General features: G+C 40.3%; 1 protein-coding gene across 1 annotated transcript in view; it reads left to right on the top strand.

Annotated features, from left to right (window-relative positions):
* The window catches only part of HAPLN1 (hyaluronan and proteoglycan link protein 1), a 32,138-nt gene that overhangs the window by 17,217 nt on the left and 6,022 nt on the right, over positions 1 to 8,899 (top strand). The window contains exon 4 of the mRNA XM_009584916.1: positions 6,439 to 6,741. Coding sequence (XP_009583211.1) covers positions 6,439 to 6,741 — 303 coding nt within the window. The remainder of the gene's footprint in view (positions 1 to 6,438; positions 6,742 to 8,899) is intronic.

Genomic DNA, 8,899 nt, shown 5'->3' with positions numbered 1-8,899 from the left:
AATGCCCGCTAGCACTGCAAAAGAGCTGATCGCTCCAATGTGAGCTCACGGTACAAACAGTATAGCTTTGGCTAGGCAAAAGCATGTTAATAGATATGAAAATAGTTGACCTCTACCTCAATGGACCTTTTTTCTTCTCCAAATGTGGTAGTGTTTTATTCTTATTAATTAGACTTAAAGGCCTCCTGGGATTGCCATTAAATAAAGTGTTCATAATAATTGGGTGCTTTTAGCTTTGAAAAAACAGTGGAATTAGACTCAGTCTGTATTTGTTACGTACCTTACAGGTTTTTGGTATGTTTTCTTCAATATTATTTAATGCAGAACCACACCATTTTCCCCCTGCACTAGCGAGACAGTCCTGTATAGCAGTTAAAGCTCGGGACTAGGATTCGCTGCAGTATTTCATAACCACCAGCTTTAAGAACTATTCAATCATGCCATGATTATCATCCTGTTTGTAGCCTTAAGGACTGGTCTAAGGGCAGGAGGGTTGGGCTGGGGACAGTGGCTGCAAGAAATGTCAAGTACTGCAGAGAGCAGGACACTTTTTATGTTGGCCTTGTCACCAAAGCCATTTTCTCACTGAACTAGCCTCACTCTCCTCCTGCACATAAAATACGGATCATGAGTTTTACACTCTTTGTCAAATGTCCTGTCAGACAAAAGCTTAACAAATTAAAAGGTCTCCTCTGGCAGGTAGATAGTGTTGCCTGCGTCACAAGCAAAAAAAGAATTCTCAGCTTACATTAAATTTTCTTTATGATGTTGGTATTTTACTCTCCTACACTAAATTTTCTTTATGTTAGTGCTTTACTATTTTCTTTTCTTATGAATACCAGGCACTGTAATGAATCTCACTACATCAGGTTTGTGTGTTTCGGCTTCCCAGGCATACGAAGGCTCCAGCACTGGCCCTCGGTTATACTGCTCAGACACAGATTTTGTGTTCTATTCCTTCATGAGATTCATGGACCAGGTGACAAAGAAAGTGGAACAAGGCTAAACTGCCAAAGGCAGATTTTTACTCTATTAGGAATTTTTTTTATAGTTTCTCTCTTCAGGGAGAGGTGATAACTGAATAGAGTAGTTTTGCAATACAGGCTGTAGAATAATTACTTTGTACGTTGAACAGTACCAGAAATATGCAGATCTAGATAAAGTCATTAAAAATCTCTGTAGAAAGCTGCTTCTAGATAGAAGCTAACTCTTTGGGTGGCTCCACATGAACCAAAAAACCCATCAGGTTTTATGATCTTGCTTGGAGGTATGTTAGCCTTTATGTCCAAGATAGAGTTAGAAAAAGAACAGGCATCTCTTTAAAAAACAGACTTTATAGTTCAAAATAGATCAAAAAAATCCATAAGCTCCATATAAACAAATTCTTCCAAATCGTCACAGCAATCATTTTCTAATCTAGTCATTTGCTTTTAAGTTGGATGTAAGCAATGGGGAATTCATAGCTGAAACCAATATGAAACAAACTGCATGCTCTCAATAGCAGGAGAAATCAGATTTAGCCTGATAATGTATGTCATATTAGTTTCTTCTGTGTATTGGTGTTACACTCATACACAAAAAGCTATTTTAAATATCCTTTGTGTGACAATCTGTTGTGCTCTTTGCTATAAAACTGATTTTATAGGACACACTATTTCTGGGTGCTTAGAAGACAGCAAAAAGTCTTGTAAAAGACAACAGGAGTTTGACAGTCATGACAGACCAATGTAATTCCTTCTGTTACAGGGAAATAGGTCTTTGCAGACACAGCTGTGTTTGCAAGTGCTGTGAGAAATGGTACTTGAAAGATGCAGGTGAAGTAAAAAGTTGAAAATAAAGCAGCAAAAAATTATCTGGAAATGATGACCTGAAAGGAAAATGCTAAAAGAATTAGGACTAATTAGCCTAAGATAGAGCAAAGAAAGACAACGGTCTCCAAATTTTGATAAAGTCTGTAGAAAAATAAGGGAATAATCCGCCCCCTGGGCCAGGCGAGTCTAGTTCGTATGCCTGTATTTGTCAGAAAAAAGCAACCCCACTGGCAGCTTGGTTATGGGATGCCGTGGGCTGGAGGGACACTGTCTCAAGCTTCAGTTTCATTTTTAGGGAGGTTGATACCTGCTAATGGCTAGTGGCCCACCCACGGAGTCTGTGCTGAATGATGAGATATCTGACAGGCCTGACGGGCAGAGAAATGGAGATGGATTGTCAAGAAAAATGAGGGACTTTCCACTTTTCATTGAATTTTAGAAATCCAGCATGGAAAATTTTGCCATTAAGTGTATGGACCTGCCAGCATAAAACTGTACCCTACAGTATAGTATATAGCAAACCCTACTGTTACCCAGTGTTTACACTGGCTACAAGAAAACTTACTTTTCTGTTTGGGCTAGAACTCAAGGAAGTCCATTTCTTTACTCTGGCTGTGAAAAGAACTTTTTTTCCATATGAGTCAACAGAAATTTGTGTTATTTTGTTCTATGTGTAAATACTTTTAAAACTGCTAATTGTATATGGAGCTGGCTTAATAGACACCCATAAATTGTTACAGGAGTTGAGCTTTCTAAGGTTATTTCCTCACCTTATTGTCTTGGGTAACCATTACAGCTCCTTGCACTGACAATATGTCTGTAGTGAAAGGGTGATTGCAAAGCACTTGCACTGAATTTTAGGGATTACCTGCATATAAAACTCTGAAACACAAATAGCTTACAAAGGACACACAAATACCATATCTTTTGCACTCCCTAAAAACCACAGTAACAGAAGCAGAGTTGTACATTTGTGGAATTGAATGTAAGGCATTCATGGAAATACAGGTGTGCATATGGGGAGGATATGTTATACATCTGGTTCTTATGTTCCTATTTGTAGAAATCCTAATTTCCATTACAATAGTCATTTTCAGGACTGCGGCTGCATTGTCACAGGTACGTACAGAAAGCCTCAGCCGCCCCCCCTCTTTCACTAACTGATTTATTCTCCACTGAACTGATGTGTCTCAGGTTCTTCCTTTCTTGCTTGGAGGAAAGGAGGTCCTTCCCTGGGGGTAGGACCTATTCCAGAGAACTGCGTGTTTTGGGAGAGGAGCCACACTATGAAGTCTGTATTGTAAATTAATATTCCCATGAAGGCTCCACAAGTGTCTCAGCTGCTTCCTTAGGGTAAGGAGCTGAATCACTAAGGTCAAGCTAAGGCTCCTCAACTCAGTCTTCCCACAAAATAACCAGATTTTAACCATCTGAGGCTAGAAGTTTTTCTCTTCCTCCCTTTCCTAAGCTGACTTTGTTAATGTTTGGAAATGAGTGTTTTGTCTAGTAGTAAAACACAGTGTTGGAGTCAGGAGTTGAGATTTAGTTTGTAGTTTGGGAACAGTAACAAGCCTCAGGACAGCTTTTGTCCGTTCAAGAACAGATGGGCTAGATTATCTTTTGACGGGTTATAAGATCCAGCACCAAAGAAGATGCTTTGCAATTGACTGAAGTTCAGCACTGCAAAATTGTAACAAGAGGAAGATGAATAGTAAGATCTAGCTATGAATTTCACTGTTAGGTTTGATAGGGAAAGCAAGAAGCAAAAAATTATATTAACAAAGATGCAAGATAATGCAAAGCTACACAAAACACATACCCAGTCAATTTTGCTATACAAAACCACCAATGGCAACCCCATCTGCAGGGTGAAATTAACACTAATCAGTTGCAGGCTTGTACTGCAGATGAACTCAAACAAAAATCAGCGTCTGTGCAGTCTAACCAAGTATAGCCCAAAGCTAATATTACAGTTTTGTGCGTATTTATGTTATTAAAATGCTGTGTCCCAAACTGTCAAACTCAAGTAGATTTGTTACAAATTTACTTACCTATTTAACCCCTTTTAAAAAGTGATTTTGGAAACCTTAATGAATCAAATCTGTTTGAATAGCTTCCAATTAATTGTTGCTCAGTTTTTAGAAGTACGTAGGTTTAGATCTTGATTAAAAAATACCCACGTCTGATGATTTAAGGGGTTTTTTACATGTATATGCAAATCAGACACATGTACTGTACAAGAAGTCAGTTGTCTGGGGAAGTGTAGTTCTGGAAAAATAATAAATATTGGATTTCTAATAAAGTAATAAAGCTTGGACTCCTGTGACATTTGCTACATTTTTATTATAGCCAGTGATATTTCTATCCATTAGCACTGAGGGGGAATGAATAATTTTTAAAAGAAGAGGTGAGGAGGAGGAAGGAAAAACAGATCCAGCAGGACATGAAATATCTACAGCTTCTTGTTTATGAAGTTACAGTTAACAGCACATGTTGTGTTACATTTCATTCATGCTTTGTAGTTCAGAACAGCTAATAACTGAAAAGCCCTTTAACAAAGGATTTACAAAAGGAAAGAACCTCAGCAGACTCTCTAGTTAATTGATGAAGGAGAGCAAAATATTGTTTATTATTACCCTGCCAAGTTTACATTTACATGCTTTATTTTCTTGGACCAAGTCACTGAGGTTTAGTAATAACAAAGATTTTGTTTAACAAAATAACACTTCTTGGACGATTGATGGGCGAGGGAGAGAAGGGAAAGAAAGGAGACGTTAAGATACCGGTGGAATAGACACCAAAGTGGGTTTGAATGTTCTGAAAGAAGAATGGCTTCATTGCATGGTGACAGTCTTGCATGACCATAGTGTAATTTCTCTATCCTATGCTACATTGCCCCAGATACAAGGAACTTGTGGGTGGGAGAATTCATCAGCAGGGAGAAAGTAAAAAGAAATATAGATGTTTATACCAGTGTAAAGTTTTTGGCTCATCTCATGTTATCTTGTCTTCAGTCCCTCTGCATCCTACAGCACTTAGTTCTACAGAGATGTTTGAGAATAAACATTCTGAGCTGGATCTTCTCTGATGCTGTTTTATTTCATCTTATTATGAGACTGGGCTAAAGCCAACTGTAAAACTTAGATCTGGGTTAAGTTTCTAAACCCTGCCAAAGATTAGGGTGGTCTGATCCAAACTTTTGTTTCAAGTCTCTCTCCTCTCTTTTATCAGAGCCACATGGGGAGGTGATTCTCCGGCATTTTCATGCCTCAAGAAGTAATCTTTAACTACAGATATTTTTCATCAAACAAGCAGAAAATATACTGTGGAAAAATCTGTCAGATAAGGCCAATGACTTTGATTAAATGCTGCTGCTGAAAAAATTCTGGAGGTGTCCCCACGTTTCCCATCTCCCCTTGGATGTCCTCTGTTATGAGAAGGTCTCTCTGCCATACCTCTCTGCAATGGCTGACCACCGATGAACAACAGGCAGGGCTGTGGCTGGTCCTCAGGGGTGGAAGGAAGCATTTGGCAGGTCCATGCTCCTTGCACAGTGGTTCTCCAGCAAGCATCCTTTGGATAAGCCAGCAGTGCTTTTGGCAGCCATAGGGGTAGTGAGGGAAGGTGGTGTCTCACATGGCTTCCTACTAGGGCTGTCTTGTGTGCTACATGGCTCACCATCTGCGATTGGGGAAACCTGTCTTCTGCTCAAGGAACCATGCTCCCTGATGCCCTCTGTGAGGAGCTCTCCCTCCTTGAGTGGTGACGAACTGCCAAAAACCAGCTGGAAAGTAGCAGAAAAGTCTCCCTAAAACCCCACACGACTTCACTGATTTTATTTCCCTATAGGTTTCCTACTTTAAGACCTCAAGACCCTAAAATTATGCTTCTTACCAGTCTAGCCTTGAAATGTTGTTATTAAGCTGGGCATGATATATCTTCCCATTCCTCGGATAATGTGAAATAAAATAAAAACAAACAAACAAAAAACCCAACAGTTTTGAACCTCTCAAGAAATCTTGGCAAGGGTCCATGCAAAGAATATATCACTCTTTTATGTCAATCAAAACATTTCATTTTAATGTCTATGTTTAAAATGAAATAGTTCATATGCCTCTGTACTATAATTTCTTCTTTCTAAATGACTGCCAGAAAATCCCCAAATCCCATCCCACAAAAAATAGAACCAGGCTGGGTTTTAATTTACTTTTTTTTAAAAGAGAAATTGATCTTACAGCTGATAAACTGGAATTTTCTGATGAAAAACATGTAGTTGCAATATTTCAGCCAGCTCTGCTCATCTTTAAGCACTCTGGGAGTGCACGGGGGTGAGAGCACGGTGGGGACAAAGCTGCAGATGGGAGCAACGTGCAGGCCTGGCACGTTTCCATTGGGAAAGGGATGAGGTTACAGGGAGAGGAGCCGGCTAGGTAAGGCGGCAGCCCTATCCTCTTCTCAAACCTAATGGCTGATGTGCTGACAGTGCATTTTTCCCCAGAAATAAAACAACAGTCTAACACACATCATGGCGTTAACCTTTATTTCTCCTTCTGGTGACTGTAAATACTGTTTCCCCTTCTTCTGCTCTTTCGGTGTCCAGTAACGCGCCCTCTTTCTACCACCTCAGGTGTCGTATTCCCTTACTCTCCACGGCTGGGTCGTTACAACTTAAACTTCCACGAGGCTCAGCGAGCGTGCCTGGACCAAGACTCTGTTATCGCCTCCTTTGACCAGCTCTACGATGCCTGGAGGTCAGGGCTGGACTGGTGTAACGCCGGCTGGCTCAGCGACGGCTCCGTGCAGTACCCCATCACCAAGCCCAGGGAGCCCTGCGGAGGGAAGAACACAGTGCCTGGGGTCAGGAATTACGGGTTCTGGGATAAAGATAAAAGCCGATATGATGTTTTCTGTTTTACTTCAAACTTCAACGGTAAGAGCCTTCTTCACCCCTACCTTGTAAAGGACTGTTTCTGTGCTTAGGAAAGAAACTCCAATGGCAGCAAGTGATATTTGATTTGTCAAAGCTTGTGTTAGGCTTGGAAAATGTTATTGTTGAATTTACAAGGACACATGCGCAAAGTTGTTGTTGCCACATGTTCACGTAGATCGTTTTTACAACTCAGAACTTGTATTGGCAGGAGTTTCTAATATCTCTGCTTTCACCCCGTTAAAATTTATATGTACTCTTTTAATGTTGATATATGCCCAGTTTATTTCAGCTAAAGTGATGAAGAAACCTGTGTTTCATTAATTGAGCTTTCCTGTTGAATTCAATTACAATTATGATGTTTTACAACTTAAATATATCACCAAAACAAAATTCTGATCACCACTTCATCTATGCTGTTGTGTCAAGCAGCTCCTGCTCATATACCAGGTCTAATATGACTAATACTTCCTTATCAGCAAAGTTATTTCTAGCTTTTATGCCTAATAACTTAGATTCCTAATCTTAGTACACTGCCAAAACCCCGTTCACTTTTGCTCTGAGCTTGGTCTGCGCTAAACCTTATTTTAGCGACTGCAAGCTTTTTTGCTATTAGTAGATGTTACTTTAGGTATGAAATGCCTTGATCTCAGCTTGCTATCATTTCAGGTTTAATCTAGTGGCTGAAAAGGATTTAGAAAACATGGCTGTGAATGAGAGGAACACTACAAGTGAACATGTGCAAAAGGAGTCTACAATCCTCTACAGCATCATACTTGTGGATAATTCCTACGCAATTTTGCACATGTTTGGCTTGCAGCCCATGCAGACCAAGAAGCATGGCCTTTTTTGTTTATGCACAGATTGCTTATCCACAATGAAGCATTTTTGTCTTACAGCACACCAAAAAATAAACATAAGCTGTGCTCTCAAAAACTATGCTCAAGTGCTAAGTCTGCTCCACCCTCTCAAAAAAAACCCAAATCCTCAAACCAACAATATTAAATTAGGCTGGATGTGGTCTAAAACAAAAGTTTAGCTAATTTTTATCATGCTGCATCATTCCATGAAATGCTGGCTCATTTTTTTCTTGCTTCATTTATCCGAGGCGAAATCCTGTATGAGCTCATCTCTTGTATGCAGATTTAACCCTGTACTATAGCAATAGCACCGAGGAATAAAATAAACAAGCAAAAATAATTAAAATGTGATAACTGCACTATTTATAACACTTGCAGAGTAAACGTTTGTGACTACTGGTCACTAATCACCACCCTTTTCCACACTAGCAGCTGGACAGTATCCCTTAAGGATATCCCCCCTGTTTCTGGGGGGGGCGGGGGGGAATACTGACAGACAAATATTGTCTGTGCATTGATACAGCAAGAGAGAGGAAGAGGGAGAAAGAGGAATGCGGTAAGGTGAGGATAAGGTATACAGGTAGTGGAGAAATCAAAGACAAGACACTAAAATTAATTTCATCCTTGGTGAGTCTGTTAAACTGACCTGCAAAACAGAATACTACACAGCAGTAGGATGATATATAGAGCTGAGCACCATCTTTCCTAGCTCCCTACAGCTCACTGCCATGTAAGGTGTCAGCAAAAAATCTGGACTTCTGCTTCTCTCAGCGTCCATTGCCTTAACCAGCAACTCAGCAGGTTACGTTATCCTCACATGTCCCTGCTATGTTCTCCACTATTCATGTCCCAAGATTACCTTAGTATCCACAATAAACCCAGTCACTCTCCCAAAATGCCAACCTCCTATTTTCAGCTGAACACTTTGGATACCTCTTGTATGCTTAAAAGCATACGTTAGCTTTCTCGCTGTAAAGGGAAAAGCTTACAATAACCCATTTTGCCACTAGATTGCAGTTGCCAAAGATAGTGGCTACAGGCGAAGAGCTATTTCTGCAACACCCAATATTGATTCTCTCAGCTCAGGAACAGCCAAGGAAAATGAGAAGTGGTTAGGACACCATGCATTTCCAGCGGTGGCAGTGACTGCTGGAGTCTCCTGACGGTATGAAACAGAGAAGCCTTCAGCTTTATGTCACGGAGCTGGAAAAATGCCAAGGGCTCCAGGATCAGGGGAGTATAAGGCAAGCTTAAAAAAAAAAAATCTGAAGAGGTGTCAGGTGGGGGAGGTGCAATGATCA

Source organism: Fulmarus glacialis, unplaced genomic scaffold (genome assembly GCF_000690835.1).
Source record: "Fulmarus glacialis isolate BGI_N327 unplaced genomic scaffold, ASM69083v1 scaffold5149, whole genome shotgun sequence".
In the NCBI taxonomy this organism is placed as follows: Eukaryota; Metazoa; Chordata; class Aves; order Procellariiformes; family Procellariidae; genus Fulmarus; species Fulmarus glacialis.
Note: the sequence above shows the minus strand (reverse complement) of the source record. Positions and strands in the feature narration are given on the sequence as shown.